A 22,459-nucleotide genomic window follows, 5' to 3' on the forward strand; every position below is an offset into this window, starting at 1 on the left:
TATCCAAGTGAAATCACAGGTCCACATTAAACAGCAGTGAACAGTTGTGAATGCTCTGGTATGGGAAAAGGTACTGGCTGGGACTGCCTTTGCTGTACTCAATTACTACCATTATAGACAGCTTTCCACCAACATGTCCAGATGCTGCCCTACTGCCACATTCCCTCCCTTTCTGCTTCACCCTACCTGTTGGTGCCTCCACATATTGGTCTGTCCCATCATGCTGTGTCAAAGTCTATATCCAAAAACTTTAGAGTATTGTAAGTATTTTATGGACAACTATCTGACCAAAACGGAAATAACTGTGTGTGCCTTGCAGATACAGAAAACGATCCGTCTTTGCTCGTATTCTTTGAACATACATTGTATTTGTATGTAACTTCTACCTGGAACAGCCAAAGGAGGATGGGCCTCCCCTCAGTCTGGTTCATCTCAAGCCTTCTTTTTCTTGCCACTGGGGTTCTGCTTCGACTTTGGGGTCTAGGCCAGGTTACTGTCAAGCACTTCATGACAACTTGTAGCAAATATTGTCAACTATGGTAGCTTTCTTTAAAAAACATGCATAAATCCGAAGATACAAATGTAGCATTTATGAATAGATGCTTCTGAAAACAAATCCCATGTCTGGAGAGATAGTGCAGTGTCTGGGGCTCAGGTGAATATGATCCTGCTTTCCTTTGATGAATAGCTGATGCATTGTTTTAAAGGCCCAGTGCAGTCAAAATTCAGTTTTCCTGTGTCTGGTATTATTTTGTACAACAGCTGATGACACGTCACTAATACTGTGAAAGTGTGATAAAAATGTATCAGTGTTATTTTGTGATAGTTAATTTAAAAAAATACAATCTACACAGGACCTTCTAAATCAGCAGATTTGGATGGGTGGGAATTTTGGCTTTCCAAAGTGACATCGCCATGCAGTTAATTAGTTAATAGACCAACAAAGAGTTCTAAACCTCTCCAGCTCGTTTTCTATTTTCCTCTTCCTCACTCAGACCGTCCTAGTAAAATTATTGCTGGAGAAAGTTGTGCAATAAAACGACACTAAACTAAAATGTAAGTACAATATGTAAAGTGTTGGTCCCATGTTTTATGAACTGAAATAAAATATCCTACAAATTTTCCATACACAGAAAATGCTTATTTCTCTCAAAGTTTGTTCACTAATTTGTTTACATCCCTGTTAGTGAGCATTTCTCCTTTGTCAAGATATATGCCACACCTGTCAGGTGGACGCACTCAAGAAGCTGATGAAACATCATTACACAAGTGTACCCTGCTGGGGACAGTAAAAGGCCACTCTAAAATGTGCAGTCACAACACCAAAGAGGTCTCATGTGTGCAATTTACAGGCGGACTGAAGGAACGTCCACCATAGCTGTTGCAAGATAATTTAATATTCATTTGTCTACCATAAGCTGCCTCCAATGTCGTTTCAGAGATTTTGGCAGTACGTCCAACCGACCTCACAACCGCAGACTACATGTATGGCGTTGTGTGGGTGAGCGGTTTGCTGATGTCAACGTTGTGAACAGAGTCCCCCAAGGTGGCGGTGGGGTTATGGTATGGGCGGCAGGCAGAAACTACGTACAACAAACACAATTGCGTTTTATCTATGGCAATTTGAATGCACAGAGATACCGTGACGAGATCCTGAGAGCCCATTGTTGTCATCACCTTTATGTTTCAGCATGATAATGCATGGCCCAATAACGTAAGGCTCTGTACACAATTTCTGGAAGCTGAAAATGTCCCAGTTCTTCCACGGCCTGCATACTCACCAGACATGTCACCCACTGATAATGCTTGGGATGCTCTGGATCGACGTGTATGACAGCGTGTTCCAGTTCCTGCCAATATCCAGCAACTTCACACAGCCATTGAAGAGAAGTGGGACAACATTCCAAAGGACACAATCAACAGCCCGATTAACTCTGTGCGAAAGAGATGTGTCGTGCTGCAGGAGGCAAATGGGGGGGTCACACCAGATACCGAATGGTTCTGAAGCACGTCACTACCTTTTTTAAAGTAATCTCTGACCAACATATGCATATTCCCAGTCATGTGAAATCCAGATTCGTACCTGATTAATGTATTTCAATTGACTGATTTCTTTATATAAACTGTAAATTGTTGCGTTTATAATTTTGACCATTTTAAATGGGAACCCATTACAGTAAGGTACTTAATTGTTAACCAGAAATTATTTGATATTGATATAAAAACTGCTGCATTGGGCCTTTAAAACAGCACAGCCCTGTAGAAGTGGTTTATAGCTAAAGCAATGGAGCTCAAGAGGATGAGCACAATCTAGTAAGACTAAGGACAAGGGATGCATCTCAATAGTCCCCTCTCCTCCATGAGCACTGATCCGAGTCTGAATGTACAATGTGGATGTGTGTGTTTTGGTGTCCCGTGTGTGCAAGTATGGTATGACACTGCACCTTGTTTAAGATACAAATTCTAAATTCTTCATTATAAAAAAAGTTTCAAGTTGGCAACGTGGCGCTCGTCCCCTCCTCCATGAGCACTGATATCAAAACAATGTTACGTGAAAGCAATATTGTGAACAGTGCAGAAGAAGAGAGTAGGAAAAACAGAGACCATTGCAATGTGCCAATGGTACAGATGTGTCTAGCCAAAATCAGTGATTGTTGAGAAGTGGAAGCTTGAACTTTAGCCAAGGGTTTACACTACCCAAAGCAAACCTTGGCCTTTGCTATTAACTGGTGAACATTGCTCTATAAATCTTATAAGACTGGATGATTCTCTTCAGTTTTCCACCCCGAGTCACAGTTCAAACACCATTGCAAAGAATTCAAACCAGTTCCTCCAAAAGCTCAACCGGTCTCTAGCTTGCATTCGGTTGCCATCTTTGAGAGGGAGAAAATGTGCTATTGCTATGTTACCGGTTTTTCATCCATTGTTGAACTAAACTATTTCCTATACCAGGCACTACTGGATGACCGGAGAGACCTTGTTTTTGGACCATAGAGACCGAGCATTCATTTTGTTTCATGTTTTTTCTTCTTCTGAGAACTAAAACCAATTTTTTTTGCTTTCCATCAAACAGTGATTTTTATCTGAACAACTTGTGCACCCTATTTTCTTTTTTAAAACATACTTCCACTGTATTTCCTAACAAAGAAAACATTTTTTAAAGACAGACTCACATAATTTCAGCCTGTACCTTGAAGTTATGTTGTTGCCATGTAAGGCTGTCAGTGAACTAACGTACCGGTTTCAATATTTGTCAAATCAAAACATTGGCAACTATTAAAATATTGACTGTAGAAAGATGGTGGTATTGAAGTAGAAGCGTCTCAACCAGACTATAATAAACGTTCTACCATTTGGGAACTGAGGACATTTCATTTGGATTGTTAATTGGTTTGGTTTCTTATCTTTTTCAACGTTACCTGTTCAACTAGTTGAAGGAAAACATTTTATAAAGTTGCCAAAATGTGTACACTTACCCATTGCTGATGACCCCTGCAAATAACATTGTCTCCCTACACCTACAGATTGTGGATGGTATAGGTAACATTATAGCTAGTGTCTGATGAATGCCAACTGAGTGAAAGTATTCTGTATGTGTTGGATATGCATGTGCTGTGAGTGATACATACTCGACTTGTAAAACATAGGTGATTCTATGGATGTGGCCTGTACTGCAGTGAGACTAGGGTCACAGGATAAGGCAGATGTAGATGTGTCAGCTTCCTTGTCCTCAACTTCTTCAGCCTCTTCCTCACCCTCCTCTTCGGGCCGCTCTGCCAACAACCTCTGGGGCATCCTAGCTGACCTCTGACCCTGAGGTCAAAATATTCAGAGAGGTTGACATCAGCTTATTTGGGGTTAAATGTACTCATACTATGTGAGTGATTGTGTCAGGTGTCAGCTTTATCCATTTCAAAAGGTAACAATCTCAACATACATTCTTCACCAAAACAAGGACAAAAAAAATCTTAGGCAGTCTCTTAACCAAAACAACCTATTTTGAAACACGGGTTACCTTAGGGCAAAGTTTGGCTACTGCTCTCCTCTGTGGGCGTTGCTTGGATTTAGTCTCTTTGGAGTTGGAGAGCGTCTTCATAGTGGCAGCCGCATGCCGCAGGATGCAGTCTGTGCCGCAGTAAACGGAGTCGGGCAGGGCGTGCTTACTGCACCCTGAGCCGATGCACTGGGGTAGGGAACCGTCCAACTCCATCTCAGCCTCAGCAACCATCTCTGTCACCTCCTGCACCACAGCCTCCTAGGACCAGACTCACGTCAGCACACATCTCAAACATGCAAATAAACACCATGGTTAAAATGTAGTCAAGTTTGTGCCGTACAAAGCAAGGAAAGCCATATAACACCACAAACTACAATTTATTTCCTTGCTTGCTAGCAAAGGAATCAGTGTTTTTTTGTTGTTGTTCTCACCTCGCTGGCCTGCTCCTCATGTACAATCTCCTCCTCCCCCGAGTAGGGCAGTGTCAGGCATTCAGGGGAGCTCTGCTGGGGGTCTGGCTGGCTCTGGCTCTTGTTGGTGCAGGTGGCGCAGATCCAGTCTCGTCCACTCCTCTCAAGCTTTCGGCCTTGAATCTCGCTGACGCCAACGCAGTCGCCATGGAACCACTCCAGACAATTGTCGCAGGAGATCATGAACCTGGATAAGGAATCAGAAGAGCAATAAGAAAATGTCAGCTAAAGAACAACTAAAATCAACAACCACAGACAATTTAGAAATAGACAGTGGCAGATGGAAAGAGCCGAGACGTAGAGTTGCTAAACCAAAAACATAAGGCTTGCTTGTTTGTTTTCACAGATGAATACCGTCCAGGACAATGCTACACACATACCTTTTGTTGTGCCTCTGTCGACAGATGCAGTAAAGGGCATGGGGGTTGTAGCCCTCACTGTCCGATATGCTAGAATACTCAGACTTTTCTTCCTCGATCCTCTCCTCCTCTTCCACCTCGTCCTTTGCCTCTGTTACATTATCATTTTGGCTAGCCTTTTCTTCTGTTGTTTCTGGATCAGACTCAAGAGGAGGCATAGAGTCTGAGCTCGACTGTTGAGAAGGAGAAGGGCTTTGAGACTCTACCACAACCTTCTCAGGACTTCTCTCCCTTTCTTCCTGAGGCTGATGCACCTGCTGCGGTTCCAACTCATTTACAAAAATAACCTCCTCTTCATCCGCAGTGCTCGACTCTGGCTCTACACCCCTAACCCTCCCACGCCCCCTACCTCTACCACGTCCTCTACCTCTCCCTCTCCCTCTTCCCCTCCCCCTCCCTCTGACCCCCCTCCCCCTGGACTCCCCTCTACCCCTAGTGCTCAGCCGCTCCTGGAGCTGCTTCAGGGTCAGCTCATCACTGTCCTCCTCAATACTGGAGGCAACTTCCACGACCCTACTAGCCCCATAGCTAGGGGCAGGGGCAGCCATAGTTTGGGCAGGAGCAGTCATGGGCATGTAGTCCTCCTCCTTCTCCCCAAGTAGAGAAAAAGCAGTGCCAAATGCAGATCCAAAGTCCTGCCAAGAGGTGGGATCTAGGCTGCCACCTGGGCAGGGCTCTTGGGGATCTGAGGAAGGCTCTGTGTCCATTGGAATTGGGGAGGCCGCTCCAGAGTACTCCAGGTCGGCTGGGACGCTTCTTCTCCCCCCTCGCCCACGTCTTGAATAGGTCTTGGCTGGGCGGCCTCTGCCTCGACGTGTGGGTAGGGGTGGAGATTCTGGATCTTCAATCTCATCCAATCCCACAAACTCTCTTCTGGCAACCGTGGTCCGCCTGAAGCCCCAGGTCTTTTTGAACTCGCTGATGGTCGGCCTAGCACTCCTCTCGGCCCCCTCCACCTGCTCTGCATCTATTCTGTGCTCCTCTACACCAAGGAGAACAGCAAGGATAGAAAAACAATGACAGAAAATGTATCATCATCTCCATCCAATCACATCATTTGGACAGCTAATGCACAGTCCATTACATTAAGACTAAAAGGGCAAGGAAAATAATTAAGGTAATACCTGTATCAGTGCCAGTGATGTCATGGATCTCATTGATATCCATAAAGCCCTCCATGGTAGACCTGTCAATTTAAGATAGAAAAATACAAATGTTATCCAATCTACCAGAAATGCTGTTGATTGAAATTAAGCACATTTACACTTCGAGAGACTTGAAGAGCAGTCCATCACTTTGCATTAATCGTTAAGTCCATTGACACGTGGGTGCGTCAGTATAGGTAAGAAAACATCCCAATCAAAATCTGTCAGTTTAAGCTAGACATATCAGTCTTGCATGCGCTGCGTCTCAATCCAACACATCCACCGATGTCGGCCTTCCGCATCTGCGGTGGAAGGTGGGCAAGCTACAGTGGTGTTTGTCAGACCATGAGACATCCAGAAAATAGGCCTTCTCAAAAAAACGTCTGTAGCGTCAGAATGGTTTGGCCAACAAACTAATATGGAAAATAGATTCTTGCGATGGTGTTCTCCGTTTTGCACCTATAAACATCACGGGACTCATCTGAAGTCAGTAATTGATGTGCCAACATCGGTTTGTAGCGTCCGTACTGTATAAGATACAAACCAACGGAATCCCACTGTGGAAAAGGGAGATTCCAACGAGCACGATGTTCATCGTTTTGCTTTACAACACCTACACGTGTCACAGGACTCGTCTGACTGTAACCAGTACCAGTTTTAAAACAATTAATGGAAGTATAAAAAGGTAGTTAGAGTGCCCCACCCACAAAAAGTAAATATTTTCCTTAGCTTTCTTATATCTCCTAGATATACAGTTGAAGTCGGAAGTTTACATACACTTAGGTTGGAGTCATTAAAACTTGATTTTCAACCACTGGACACATTTCTTGTTAACAAACTAGTTTTGGCAAGTCGGTTAGGACATCCACTTAGTGCATGACAAGGATTGCTTGTCATGCACTAAGGATTCCAACAATTGCTTACAGATTAGTTCACAAATAATTAACTGTTATCACAATTTCAGTGGGTCAGAAATGTACATACACTAAGTTGACTGTGCCTTTAAACAGCTTGGAAAAATCCAGAAAATGATGTCATGGCTTTTGAAGCTTCTAATAGGCTAATTGAAATAATGTGTGTCAATTGGAGGTGTACCTGTAGATGTATTTCAAGGCCTACCTTCAAACTCAGTGCATCTTCGCTCGACATCATGAAAAATCAAAAGAAATCAGCCAAGACCTCAGAAAAAAAGAATTGTAGACCTCCACAAGTCTGGTTATAAGCAATTTCCAAACGCCTGAAGGTACCACGTTCATCTGTACAAACAATAGTATGCAAGTATAAACACCATGGGACCATGCAGCCGTCATAACGCTCAGGAAGGAGACACGTTCTGTCTCCTAAAGATGAACAAACTTTGTTGCGAAAAGTGCAAATCAATCCCAGAACAGCAGCAAACGACCTTGTGAAGATGGAGGAAAAAAGTATGTATGTCCACAGTAAAACGAGTCCTATATCGACATAACCTGAAAGGCCGCTCAGCAAGGAAGAAGCCAAAAGCGCCAGAATACAGTTTGCAACTACACATGGGGATAAAGATCATACTTTTTGGAGAAATGTCTTCTGGTCTGATGAAACAAAAATAGAACTGTTTGGCCATATGTTTGGAGGAAAAGGGGGATGCTTACAAGCCGAAGAACACCATCCCAACCGTAAAGCACAGGGGTGGCAGCATAATGTTGTTGGGGTGCTTTGATCCAGGAGCGACTGGTGCACTTCACAAAATTGATGGCATCATGAGGCAGGAGAATTATGTGGAAATTTTGAAGCAAAATCTCAAGACATCAGTCAGGAAGTTAAAGCTTAGTTGCAAATGGGTCTTCCAAATGAACAATGACCCCAAGCATACTTCCAAAGTTGTGGCAAAATGGCTTAAGGACAACAAAGTCAAGGTATTGGAGTGGCCATCACAAAGCCCTGACCTCAATCCTATAGAACATTTGTGTGGGCAGAACTGAAAAAGCGTGTGCGAGCAAGGAAGCCTACAAACCTGACTCAGTTACACCAGCTGTCAGGAAGAATGGGCCAAAATTCACCCAACTTATTGTAGGAAGCTTGTGGAAGGCTACCCGCAACATATGAGCCAAGTTAAACAATTTAAAGGTAATGCTACCAAATACTAATTGAGTGTATGAAAACTTCTGACCCACTGGGAATGTGATGAAATAAATAAAAGCTGAAATAAATTACACTACTATTATTTTGACATTTCACATTCTTAAAATAAAGTGGTGATCCTAACTGACCTTAGACAGGGAATATTTACTAGGATTAAATGTCAGGAATTGTGAAAAACTGAGTTTAAATGTATTTGGCTAAGGTGTATGTAAACTTCCGACTTCAACTGTATGTGATAAGGAGGTGAAGATTTCCCAGTTAGCTGACGACACAACCCTGTTTTTGAGAAATTAAAATCAGGTTCCAGTAACCCTACATACAGTAGAGCAATTCTCTCAAGTGTCATGTTTGGTTTTGAATATTGCAAAATGTGAAATTTTACCAATATTTAGCACTTAAAAACACAGTGAGTCCTGGAATTTCTGTAAACGATGTTGTAACCTACTACTTAGGTGTCAAAATTAAATGTATTTGCCTATGGTGTATGTAAACCTCTGACTTCAACTGTAAGAAAGACATTTTTTTTTTAATGTAAAAAATGTGTTGTACTTTTATTTAACTAGGCAAGTCAGTTAACAAATTCTTATTTATAATGATGGCCTGTCCTGGCAAAACCTGGACAACACTGGGCCAATTGTGTGCCGCCATATGGGACTCCCAATCATGGCCGGATGTGATACAGCCTGGATTCGAACAAGGGACTGTAGTGACGCCTCTTGGACTGAGATGTAGTGCCTTAGAACGCTTCGCCACTCGGGAGCCCCGAAGTAGCCACCCTTGGCAAAGTAACAGACACATCTCAAAATAAAATGTTCATAGGAGACTGCGTGAATCAGGCCTTCATGGTCGAATTGCTGCAAAGAAACCACGAATGCCTTATGATTTATTTTTTAGGACTGCCTGTTTTCTGAATGTGTTATTCAATGCTTTTCTATGGGCTATCTTAGTAAAGGCCAAACTCAATATTTTTTATTTTATTTTTTTGAATCTTAGCCCTTTTTCTCCCCAATTTTGTGGTATCCAATTGTTTGAGTAGCTACTATCTTGTCTCACCGCTACAACTCCAGTACGGGCTCGGGAGAGACGAAGGTTGAAAGTCATGCGTCCTCCGATACACAACCCAACAAAGCCGCACTGCTTCTTAACACAGCACGCATCCAACCCGGAAGCCAGCCGCACCAATGTGTCGGAGGAAACACCGTGCACCTGGCAACCTTGGTTAGCGCACACTGCGCCCGGCCCGCCACAGGAGTCACTGGTGCGCGATGAGACAAGTATATCCCTACCGGCCAAACCCTCCCTAACCCGGACAACGCTAGGCCAATTGTGCGTCGCCCCACGGACCTCCCGGTCGCGGCCGGTTACGACAGAGCCTGGGCGCGAACTCAGTCTCTGGTGGCACAGCTGGCGCTGCAGTACAGAGCCCTTTACCACTGCGCCACCCGGGAGGCTAAACTCAAAATTTTATCAAATAATAAAAAATATACACAGTCCCAGTCACAAGTTGACACACCTACTCTTGTTCTCTTTATTTTTTTTACTATTTTGTACATTGTAGAATAATAGTGAAGACATCAAAACTATGAAATAACACATATGGAATCATGTAGTAACCAAAAATGTGTTAAACAAATCAAAAATATATTTTGATTTTAGACTCTTCAAAGTAGCCACCCTTTGCCTTGATTCCAGCTTTGTACACTCTTGGCATTCTCTCAACCAGCTTCATGAGGAATTCAATTCAATTCAATTAACAGGTGTGCCTTGTTGAAAATGTCTTTGTGGAATTTCTTTTCATCATAATGCATTTGAGACAATCAGTTGTGTTTTTACAAGGTAGGGGTGGTACAAAGACCAAGTCCATATTATGGCAAGAACAGCTCAAATAAGCAAGCTATGATGAAACTGTCTCTCATGAAGACCGCCACAGGAAAGGATGACCCAGAGTTACCTCTGCTGCAGAGGACAAGGTCATTAGGTACCAGCCTCAGAAATTGCAGCCCAAATAAATGCATCACAGAGTTCAAGTAACAGACACATTTGAACATCAACTGTTGATAGGAGACTGCGTGAATCAGGGCTTCACGGTCCATTGCTGCAAAGAAACCACTATTAAAAGGACACCAATAATAAAGAAGAGACTTGCTTGGGCCAAGAAACACAAGCAATGTTCATTAGACCGGTGGAAATTAGTGATGCACCGATATGACAATTTTGTCCGATACCTGATATTTCCCTTGCCCCCCCAAAAAACGATACCGATAACCGATTTTAAAAACGTTAAGCATTCTAGTTAGAGGTCGACCGATTATGATTTTTCAACGCCGATTCCGATAATTGGAGAACCAAAAGTGCTCTTCTTTTCTTTTTTTAAATATATATGTAATAATGACAATTACAACAATACTGAATGAATACTTATTTTAACTTAACATAATACATAACTAAAATCAATTTTCTAAAAAATAAATAATGAAACATGTTCAATTTGGTTTAAATAATGCAAAAACAGTGTTGAGAAGAAAGTAAAAGTGCAATATGTGCCATGTAAAAAGCTAACGTTTAAGTTTCTTGCTCAGAACATGAGAATATATTAAAGCTGGTGGTTCAATTTAACATAAATCTTCAATATTCCCAGTAAGAAGTTTTAGGCTGTAGTTAATATAGGACGTGTCGACTATTTCTCTCCACCACATTTCTATTTCATATTCCTTTGACTATTGGATGTTGTTTTAGGCACTTTAGTAATGCCAGCCTAATCTCAGGAGTTGATAGGCTTGAAGTCATAAACAGTGCTGTGCTTCAAGCATTGCTAAGAGCTGCTGGCAAATGTGGTAAAGTGCAGTTTGAATGCTTACGAGCCTGCTGCTCCCTACCACCGCTCAGTGCTTTATCAAATCTCAAATCATAGACGTAATTATAATATATTAAATAAACACAGAAATTCGAGCCTTTGGTCATTAATATGGTCAAATCCGGAAACCATAATTTAAAAAATAATGTTTATTCTTTCAGTGAAATACGGAACTGTTTCGTATTTTATCAAATGGGTGGCAACCCTAAGTCTAGATATTGCTGTTACAACCGTCAATGTTATGTCATAATTATGTAAAATTCTGGCAAAGTAATTACGGTCTTTGTTAGGAAGAAATGGTCTTCACAGTTTGCAAAGAGTCAGGCGGCCCAAACTGCTGCATATACCCTGACTCTGCTTGCACTGAACGCAAGAGAAGTGACACACATTTCCTAGATAATACTGCCTGCTAACATGGATTTATTTTAACTAAATATGCAGGTTTAAAAATATATACTTCTGTGTATTGATTTTAAGAAGGGCATTGGTGTTCATGGTTAGGTACATTTGTGCAACAATTGTGCTTTTTTCGCAAATGTGCTTTTTTCGCAAATGTGCTTTTGTTAAATCATCACCAGTTTGGCGAAGTTGAAGTAGGCTGTGATTCGATGGTAAATTAACAGGCACAGCTTTGATTATATGCAACGCAGGACCAGCTAGTTAACCTAGTAATACATCAACCATGTGTAGTTAACTCGTGATTCTGTGAAGATTGTTTTCAATAAGTTAAGTTTGATGCTAGCTAGCAACTTACCTTGGCTTCTTGCAGCCACAAGGTCCTTCTGATGCTGCACACGAGTAACAGGTGGTCAGCCTGCCATGCAATCTCCTTGTGGATTGTTTTGTAATCGGCCATTATCGTCATCCAAAATGTCTGATTACTGATTGTTAAGAAAACTTGAAATCGGCCATCATTCACTTACTTGCTGTGCTGGTTCGCTGTTCATTTGTTCAGTTGTTTAATTCTCAACCAGCATTTCTATGGACCACCGTTTGGGTCTTTGCGTGTCAAAAAATATACTATTTGACATGTCAAAAAACCCTACTTGACGTGTCAAGAATCAATGAATCACAATGATTCATCGATACGTGTTCTATGATGCTGGTAAAGTTGTCTCGCGAAACTACAGTGCTGGTCATGAAATAAATAGCTAGCTCATGGACACAATCAATGTTCTTCCACAAAAACATAGCAAAACGACAATCTGTTTCAGTAGCTATAGTTCGCTAGATTACTAAACTCAGCCAAAAAAAAAGTGTCCTCTCACTGTCAACTGTGTTTATTCTCAGCAAAAATAAAGTGTAAATATTTGTATGAACATAAGATTAAACACCTGAGACATAAACTGAACAAGTTCCACAGACATGTGACAAACATAAATGGAATAATGTGTCCCTGAACAAAGCCAGTATCTGGTGTGGCCACCAGCTGCATTAAGTACTGCAGTGCATCTCCTCCTCATGGACTGCACCAGATTTACAAGTTCTTGCTGTGAGATGTTACCCCACTCTTCCGCCAAGGTACCTGCAAGCTCCCGGACATTTCATGGGTGAATGGCCCTAGCCCTCACCCTCCAATCCAACAGGTCAAAGACGTGCTCAATGGGATTGAGATCCGGACTCTTCGCTGGCCATGGCAGAACACTGGCATTCCTGTCTTGCAGGAAATAACGCACAGAACGAGCAGTATGGCTGATGGCATTGTCATGCTGAAGGGTCATGTCAGGATGAGCCAGCAAGAAGGATACCACATGAGGGAGGTGGTCTTCCCTGTGACGCACAGCGTTGAGATTTCCTGCAATGACTACAAGCTCAGTCCGGTGATGCTGTGACACACCACCCTAGACCATGACGGACCCTCCATCTCCAAAACGATCCCGCTCCAGAGTACAGGCCTTGGTGTAACGCTCATTCCTTCGGCGATAAACACGAATCTGACCATCACCCCGGGTGAGAGAAAACTGCTACCCATCAATGAAGAGCACTTTTTGCCAGTCCTGTCTGGTCCAGCGACGGTGGGTTTGTACCCATAGGCGACGTTGTTGCTGGTGATGTCTGGTGAGGACCTGCCTTACCACAGGCCTACAAGCCTTCAGTCCAGCCTCTCTAGGCCTATTGCGGACAGTCTAAGCACTAATAGAGGGATTGTGTGTTCCTGGTGTAACTCGGGCAGTTGTTGATGCCATCCTGTACCTGTCCCGCAAGTGTGATGTTCGGATGTACCAATCCTCTGCAGGTGTTGTTACACGTGGTTTGCCACTGCGAGGGCGATCAGCTGTCCGTCCTGTCTCCCTGTATCCTTATCTAAGGCGTCTCACAGTACGGACATTGCAATTTATTGCCCTGGCCACATCTGCAGTTCTCATGCCTCAGGCACGTTCACGCAGTTGAACAGGGACCCTGGGCATCTTTATTTTGGTGTTTTTCAGAGTCAGTAGAAAGGCCTCTTTAGTGTCCTAAGTTTTCATAACTGTGACCTTAATTGCCTACCGTCTGTAAGCTGTAAGCAGCTAGCTATTTATTTTTATGAACTGAAGTTCAATTTCAATAGGCAAACAACAAGTGGCAACCTAGCTAATACTTACAAGGATTCCTTAATCATTGCTAAGAATAATGAAAATGACTGCAGTTTCTATTGGTCATTGTTTTCAGGCTGGTTGTATTGGTGCTAGCTAGGTACCAAGCTAAAGCTAGCTACCCCAGAAGTTGCGGTCGAACAAATGATGCATTGTTGTACAGCTTTTGACAGTGCTACTGTATATTTTTTGACACGCAAAGACACATATGGAGTTCCATATTATGTATGTCATGAAGCTAATAGCAGTGACGCTATTACTGTGTAACTCCGGTAGGACAACATCTGAAAAATAGCGCACTTGGTAGTGTTAACCGGTGCTCGACCAGTCTGCGAAAGCCAACATCACCCACAACAGAAAACGGTTGATTTTCAAGGGCAATGGATTCCATTATCTTGGCTTTAATGGATGTCGCCTTTGAGTTGTCTCGCTGAAATGTTGTTACTCTTGTTACTCAAATGACTGCTTGAATTGTTGACTACTCGATCCACACAGCAGACATTGTGGGCTAGTTTAGGAATGCTGTGTTGCACCTATAGCGCAAAATTTTACTTAGCGTCATTATGTCATGTACCTTCGTTATATAGGTATGCACATCAGCCAATACCGATGTTGACATTTTTAGCTAATATCGTCTGATTCTGATTTGTTCACCGATATATTGTGCACCCCAAGTGGAAATCTGTCCTTTTGTCTTATGAGTTCAAATTTGAGATTTTTGGTTCCAGAATAGGTGGATGCAGAATAGGTGAACGGATGATCTCTGCTTGTGTCGTTTCCACTGTGAAGCATGGAGGGGGTGTGTGATGGTGCTTTGCTGGTGACACTCAGTGATTTATTTAGAATTCATGGCACACTTAACCAGCATGGCTACCACAGCATTCTGCAGCGATACACCATCCCATCTGGTTTGCACTTAGTGGGACTGTCATTAGTTTTTCAACAGGACAATGACCCAACACACCTCCAGGTTGTTTAAGGGCTATTTGACCAAGGAGAGTGATGGAGCTGACCTGGCCTCCTCAACCACCCGACCTCAAACCAATTGAGATGGTTTGGGATGAGTTGGACCAGAGTGAAAGAAAAGCAGTCACCAAGTGCTCAGCATATATGGGAACTCCTTCAAGACTGTTGGAAATGCATTCCAGGTGAAGCTGGTTGAGAGAAAGCTTTGCGCAGTCTTGGCAGGCATCAAGGCAAAGGGTGGCTACTTTTTTCATTACTACATCATTGCAGTTTTGTGTTATTTCATAGTTTTGATGTGTTCACTAATATTCACCAATCTAGGAAACAGTAAACCATTAAGTAAAACCCTTGAGTAGCTGTGTTTAAACTTTTGACTGGTACTGAATATATCTAAAGGGGTCCTTAAATTAAAATAAATAAATAGCTACCATCTTTAAATACCACCTGTGAAATCACATCACTTGATGTAAATAACTGACAGTAGCTCACTACTTGACTCTTGCTAACACTGGGCCTACCTGAGCCCATAGAAATATAATTAATCATTCTGGTTCACTGGCTGGGCCGCACTAACGCCTTGTACCAGAGTTATACACAAGCCAAGTTTGAATTCAGAATCAGACAAGCATTAAACAAAAAGATGCATCTAGCTCGTAGACAAGACTATGAGCATTATGTCATGTCATGACTAGAAAGAGACATCACTTGGGTGTTCAAAAACCGTGCATTCCCCCATGTCCATAACAGTATTCCTCCCTCATTCATCCCGTAGAAAATGTGAATTTCAAGCAGGACTTGCTGTTTACTACAGAGGCTTGTAAATTAGACATACAGTTAATTTTAGAAGTTGAGTTGTAACACTGACACCGCAAAAATTAAGATTAATGAAGTCTACCACTGAAATATTACATTACTGCCACTGAATGAAACCATCAATGTAGGCATGTAGCTAGCTAACGCTTTATGACTAAAACAAAAGTATGCCGTTTTAAAAAACTAGACTAGACACCCTCCCCCCACCTAGCAAGCTAGCTAACGTTAGTTAACTTCAACTCGTGGAATGTTTGCACTAACGTTAGCAACCTAGCTTGCTAGCCAAGCTGCGTGTGTAGTGGTATTATATCTAGCAGTAAAACTACCAAACATTATTGATACAAAATAAAATTAAAATAACATACAGGCTAGCAAGGCTACCTGGCGATAGCTTATTAACTGGCCTATGCTATTCACAGGGTCAAGGAGCCTTACCGCGTGACAATGTTTAAATGTAAATTAATTTGGCTAGCTTGCGTTTAACTAAATGTTGTTGTAAAATATAATTGTATTAATAAATCTTACGATATTTTTTTTAAACAATAGCTAGCTACCTTACTGGTTATCCAGTTGTGTTCTGTCGTAGGAAAACGTCTACACAGCCTTCCATTTTGTCTTCTCCTCCACTGTGTTGTTACGTTCACGACAACTTGGAACTACGAAATCTCCGACCTACGACCTCAGTGCGTTCAAGACAACTGGGACCGCGGAAAAAAACGAGCAACGACTTGTATTTTTTTTTTTTTTTTTGAATGGTCATCCAAATCGAAATTTATGCTACGTTCATAACCAAGTGGGAAGGTGATAATAACCAGTTGTGAAGTTGTAAATACAAGTTGAATGCATTCACATGCTTTGAAATCCATGAGAAACATGATTGGCTAATGGCAAATACGCTGTGTCAACCATAAACTAAAAGTACAGCTAGGGGTGAAATAAGTATAGCCAGTTATAAGTGTAATGTCTTAGCAGATTATAAGAAAAGGCAATCAGTTTAAAGTGGAGAAGGAATGTAACATCTACTGTTACAGGAAACTCACCCCACATCTAAAGATGAAGTTGCGTGAAAAAAAGACTGGGGTGGTGAAATCATTTTCTGTCATGGACAAAGGAACTCAAAAAAGGTAATGATACTAATTAACAATGATTTTGATCTGAATGTGTAAACTGTCAGGAAAGATCCGCAAGGAAGATGATTTGGCTTATGGCTGAAAGGCCTGGAGGAAAAGAGATTGAGGCTTTTTTGTGCTATTTTTGCATATTGAAGACATTTAATGTTTCGGAAATGGGGGAGAGTAATGCAGACGAAGTGGAGGAAATTGAGAAAAAGTTGGTGAAGCAACAGTTGTGCTGGAATGCCAACAATATGGGTTTCAGATCTGATGGTATGGAGCGGGAAGATGAGGGTCAAGGACCGGAATGATAGTGGAAAGACATAGAAAGAAGAGAGATCATTATACAGAAAGCCGTAGAGCATCTAGTAGAGAAAGCATAAAGAGGGCCAATGAAGCAAAAGTAATAATGTGTTGCAGTGGAAAGTGGTGATAGTGTTTGATGAGACAACAGGGCCTCATTTACACAGAATCTGACCAACTAATGCCGCAGAGAAAGAGGTAGATGAAGTCAAATTAGCTTGGTTCATTGGAAATGGTAGATTGCTAATATTTTTTGCTTTGTAGCCAGGCTCATCATGAGAAGATTCTGAAAATGGAAAAGCTTAATGGGAAGAAGATTAAAAGCCTTGTCCCTGGTGCTTATGCTAGATTGCGGGGAGTCATCACTGGGGTTCCCATATCTATGTCCATAGATAATATTGAAGAAAATGTGAAAAGAGGAAGAGTGATTGAAGCCAAAAGGTTGACCAGTAGAAAATGTTGCGCTCATGAATGTGCAGTGTTAAAGGACACTTTGATCATGAATAAAAGTAGGAATGCCAGGGTGAAGGTTATTGTGGAGATGGGAAAAGCGATATTGTTATTATTATTATTATTATATTATATTGGGCGTAACAGATATTACTGTTGAAATGGTTGTTGATATGCTGAGCAATCCTAAGGGTGGAGTGTTTCAGCAATATATAGATGGAGTAAGGGAGTGGGGAGGGGTTTTGGGATGGGGGGGTAGAAGTTAATAGGGATTTATTTGGTTTTTATTATATTTTCATGGCAGTACAGAATTGGCCAGATCATGATTGATCGTACAATCCAGCACAGTAAGTGGCAGCATGCACTTAAATGATTGTTTGCGGACCGCCATGATATCATAGAAGAAGAAGAAGAAGATTTGGCTCATTAATTGATATGGTCCAAATCAGGATGATCCAAACTTCTTCCAAAATATTCATACCAATCTATTGAATTTACAGGCAACAAACGATCAAATCATTATGGTGGGAGGCTATAAGTGTTAAGTACCTCAATGAACCGTGAAGGAAATCACACTACAAACTATCATCCTCGTGCCCTTAAGGAGATTACAAATATCATGGACACATTAGAACTAGCGGATAGCATATATGTGGAGACAAAAAAATGACATTTCTGTTTCTTTCTCTCTGGCACCAAAGGTTAAAGAAAGTATTAATAGGAGACAGAATGTGATCGGACCATCATCTAATTGGTCCTCACATAACTCTTACACAATTTCCACTTGGCCGGGGATATTGGACATTTTGAATAAAGTCTACTGGAGGACAATTGTTTCTTAATTAGGGCTAGGCCCCTTTTTTCTCAATTTCTGCCTGAATGACGTGCCCAAAGTAAACTGCCTGTAGCTCAGGCCCTGAAGCCAGGATATGCATATAATTGGTACCATTGGGAAGAAAACACTTTGAAGTTTGTAGAAGTGTTTTAAAAATGTAGGAGAATATAACACAATAGATATGGTGGGAGAAAATCCAAACCAGAATTTTTTGGGGGAGAGAGACCATCCTTTTAGAAATGCAAGACAAAGGTCATATTGTAAATTAGCTCCCTGGATGTAATTCCTATGGTTCAACAGGGTGTCAGCAGTCTATGTTCAAGGTTTTCAGGCTTGTAACGTCAAAAACGAATAAGGAATAACCGTTTTGGAAATCCGTGTTTGCGCGCACCATGAAGACAAGACGCACTTGCTAAAATCGGGTTCCTTTTGAACATACTTCTTTCAGAAATAAATATTATAGTTTGATTACATTTTAGAGTATCTGAGGAGTAAATAGAAATGTATTTTGACTTGTTGAAACAAAGTTTAGGGATAGATTTTCAGATTCCTTTCTCTGCAAGTTGAACAAGTGGATTACTCAAATCAATGACACCAACTAAACTTGACTTTTTGGGATTTAAAGAAGGATTTTATCTAACAAAACGACACTACATGTTATAGCTGGGACCCTGTGGATGACAAATCAGAGGAAAATTTTCAAAAAGTAAGTGTATATTTCATCTTTATATGTGGATGTTTGAAACCTGAAACGCTGGAAAAATATTTTGATGTGGGTCGCTGTCCTCAAACAATTGCATGGCATGTTTTCGCTGTAATAACTACTGTAAATCGGACAGTGCAGTTAGATAAACAAGAATTTAAGCTTTCAGCCAGTATAAGACACTTATATGTACCTAAATGTTCAAAATCCATAATATTTATGATTATTTATCTGAATTACGTGCCCTCAAATTTCACCGGAAGTTGTCAAAATAATCTAGAACTGATTTTTTCCCCAGCACAATATAGGTTCAGCAAATCCCCTTATTGTTTATCTTTAAATGTACATTCAGAGGTCATTCAATTCAATATGCATCAGTAAAGAAAAAGCAGTTTTGGTCTAAAGAGACAAAAAAGGGAAATACAGGAACTAACAGTATATATCTTTTATGAATACATCTCTTGATGCTCCTGGACATATCATCAGTGATGTAACCTGGAGTCATAGTTTGTTTCGGGTCTTACAACATCAGATACCCTCACCCAGGCGACCCAGCCGAGTTTGACCATACCCCAACTGGTGTCCAGGTGGCATTACGCTGCTTCCTATGGATCTCCTCTCTTGATCCAGAGCCATCTTAATGCTTTTTCTGCTGCCTCGATGGTGTTGCTGATGGCGCTCCTCCTCTCCGCTCTATTGACGCAGAGTGTGCTGTAGGCTCTACAGGGGGATTTACTAGCAAAACCCCTGCAGCCTACCACGATAGGCATGCAACTAACCTTTCAACCCTGCTTCCAACAGTCGATGACCAGTCCCCCATACTTGGCCCTTCTCCTCTCGTATGCCTCCTTCCAAGACGATCTTCCCGAGGGACTTTTAGCTCCAGAATAATGATGGTCTTCCTGGACTCTGAGACAAGGGTTATGTCTAGTCTCAGGGTTGCCTTGACAGTGTGCTGCGGGAACATGAGCAGCTTCTCCAGGTCTGTTGTCAGCTGCCTGTCCTGAGGAGAAGCCTGCTGGTGGGCCAGATTTTGAGCCTGGCTGCTCTCCAGCTCGAACGAAAGTGGTCTTCTGACAGGTGGGCCAAGCTTGCTTACTCTTGTCAAATCCTGTGCAGATTGTTTCTGCTATTGTCTTGAGAACCTGGTCATGGCGCCAGTTGGTAGTGTCGTACCGGGAGGTTGAGATGGTTCCCAGACCAGCTCTTCCCAGGGTCACTGCTACCACAAGGACACTGTGGCAGAACTGAGACTCAGCTTGCAGCACAGCTTCCTCTGCTTTCAATTTCTTCCCGGTCTTGACAACTATCCCCGCTTGGGCCACTTTTGGGTCACTCAACTCCCTGTATTGCCTCACTTCCCTCGCCCGAGAGTCCTTGAACTCCTCTTCCAGGGACTTCAGGGGCAGCCTCAGATGGGGACTTCGTAGATGAGCAGAGGCCAGAGTATCCCCTAGAGCAGGGGTGGGCAACTCCAGTCCTCGAGGGCCTGATTGGTGTCTCACTTTTTCTCCATCCCTAGCAAACACAGCTGATTAATCAAATTGCATTCTAAACTGTGAAACCAATCATGCCCTCGAGGACTGGAATTGCCCACCCCTGCCCTAGATAAAGCCATGCTGATGCATGCACACCTTGAACTTGTCTGGAAGTCCTGACCGGTCAGCCAGCTCTCCAAGTCTTGACAGGTGGCCTGGATTGATGTTGTGTCTTTCAGGCTACTGTTGAACACCTTGCCAAGGCTCTTCACTGGCTTTTCCAGGATGGTGGGGATCAGTGTTCCTGCTATAATGAAGCGGAATCTATCTATGTCCTTGGCCTTCTTCAACACCATTCACCTCAAATGTGTTGGCTTGAAGCTCATTCTCGCCCATCCAATCAGCTTTTCCAACCCTTGCCGAATCCACCTGCTTCCTGGCACTGACTTTGTGGTGACTGCCAGGTCGTCCATAAAAGCTCTGATTGGTGGTTGTTGCAGATGTTCCAGATTTGGTTCAGAGGCCCCGGCACTCAGCTTCAGCAGACTTCATAATCATGTTCATCACCAGGGCAAACAGGATCACAGAGATGGTGCAGCCTGTGATGATTCCCACTTCCTGTCTGTGCCACTCTATGATGTTGCTGACCCTGATGAGACTCTCATGCTGAACCTGTCATAGTAGTCCAGGATGAGATCTGCCACTTGGTCTGGGACATGGTGTTTTATCATTGCCAGCTTGTGAGGGATCGATCCGTAGGCATTGGCAAGGTCAAGCCAGAACACTGCCAAGTCACCCTTGTTCTATCGTGCTTCTTTGATGAGCTGGGTCAACACACCTGGTACTTTTGCGATGTCTCCCTTTTGGACAGATGTATCGAATGTAGTCATTCTTAGAGAGGAAGTCTGCCAGCCACCTGGCTACAATGCTGAAGAAAATCTTCCCTTCGACACTTAGCAAGGAGATGATCCTGAATTGGTTGATTCTCTCTGAATCTTCTTCCTTCAGGATCCAAACTCTTTCGGAGAATCTCAACTGCTGTGCAACCTTGCCTCTCCTCCAGAGGACCTTAAGGATCTTCCAGAGTAACAGAGGACAGTACTTGTAGACCTTGTACGGGACTCCGCTTGATCCAGGAGCTGAGCTCGACCTTGCCCTCTTCACAATGTTCTGTACTTCTTTCAGAAATAGATCCCTGTTGTCGAACTCTGTGACGGGTACTAGTGGGTGTATCAAGATATTGCACTGCCCCATCTCCTGCTCCTTGTCGGGGTCACTGTATGTGCTCTGGATGTGCTAGTCAATCTCCTCTTTGGAACAAACCAAGTTCCCACTGCGCTTCTGTCCTGGTAGCTGCTTTGTGAAACCAAAGGGATTGGCTATAAAGGCAGTTCACATCTTGGCTCTTTCTTTCCACCGTCTTCTATGCCATTCAGCCCTACGCATAGTCAATATCTTCTTTCTCAAGATGCTCCGTAGCTCTGCCAAGGGTGGTCGTTGCTCCTCACTGGCCTCCTTGTGCTGTTTCTTGAGGATATACAGTTCCTGCCTGATCTTGTGGATTTTCGCAGCTCTCTGGTTCATGGTGTACGATGTTCTCACAGGCCTCTGCTCCACTGCGCCAAACCTTTCCTCTGATAGGCTGACTAAGATTGTCATCATACTTTGTAGCCTCCTGTCTGCACCTTCCTTTGCTGTTGCTTCCAGCACCTTGTCTGCATCCTCGTCAAACTGTTGCCACACTGTTGTCTTGCAGGTTTGCGGCCATTTGATTCAAACCTTCTCCGATGGTCTTCCAGGAGGGTCTTGTTGCGACACATGGAGGCTCCGGGCTCTTTGGTGTGACTCTGGGCCTGGCTCCTCCTGCGTCTCACCAGGTTCGCTACCTGTGTGTTGTGTCGCTACTACGTCCTCTAGACATTTAATCTAGAATTTATTAATTGTAAGGCCTCTGGCATTCTTGCAGACCTTTCCAAACACACATATTCCATGGTCATATTCAGTTGTCCATTTCAATGCATCATTAGCCTTTGGTTCGTCAGATTGGGGAGCTCATTCTCCCTCCTCTCAGGCTCCCATGGGGATATGTTTCCATGTGTCGATCTGTAGCTTAGTTTGCGTCTCCTCCGCACGAAGGAAGGGGTTTCTTTGCCAACCCTCCCTGCCCCGGTTGCCGTCTTTCCAAGCTGTCCACAGTACAGGTAGATTGCAATAAAAACA

At 42.8% G+C, this 22,459-nt stretch overlaps 1 protein-coding gene and 1 pseudogene across 1 annotated transcript in view; both read right to left on the reverse strand.

Moving 5' to 3' along the window:
* Window positions 1–14,922, reverse strand: part of LOC135528001 (death-inducer obliterator 1-like) — a 40,134-nt gene extending 25,212 nt beyond the window's left edge. Inside the window, 6 exon segments of the mRNA XM_064956747.1 lie at window positions 3,630–3,813; window positions 4,016–4,255; window positions 4,429–4,654; window positions 4,848–5,868; window positions 6,011–6,072; window positions 11,758–14,922. Coding sequence (XP_064812819.1) covers window positions 3,630–3,813; window positions 4,016–4,255; window positions 4,429–4,654; window positions 4,848–5,868; window positions 6,011–6,065 — 1,726 coding nt within the window. The 5' untranslated portion in view covers window positions 6,066–6,072; window positions 11,758–14,922.
* A 4,621-nt stretch (window positions 14,923–19,543) lies between these two features.
* On the reverse strand, window positions 19,544–22,062 carry LOC135527428 (uncharacterized; annotated as a pseudogene).
* Window positions 22,063–22,459: the final 397 nt, after the last annotated feature.

Source organism: Oncorhynchus masou, chromosome 33 (genome assembly GCF_036934945.1).
Source record: "Oncorhynchus masou masou isolate Uvic2021 chromosome 33, UVic_Omas_1.1, whole genome shotgun sequence".
NCBI lineage: Eukaryota > Metazoa > Chordata > Actinopteri > Salmoniformes > Salmonidae > Oncorhynchus > Oncorhynchus masou.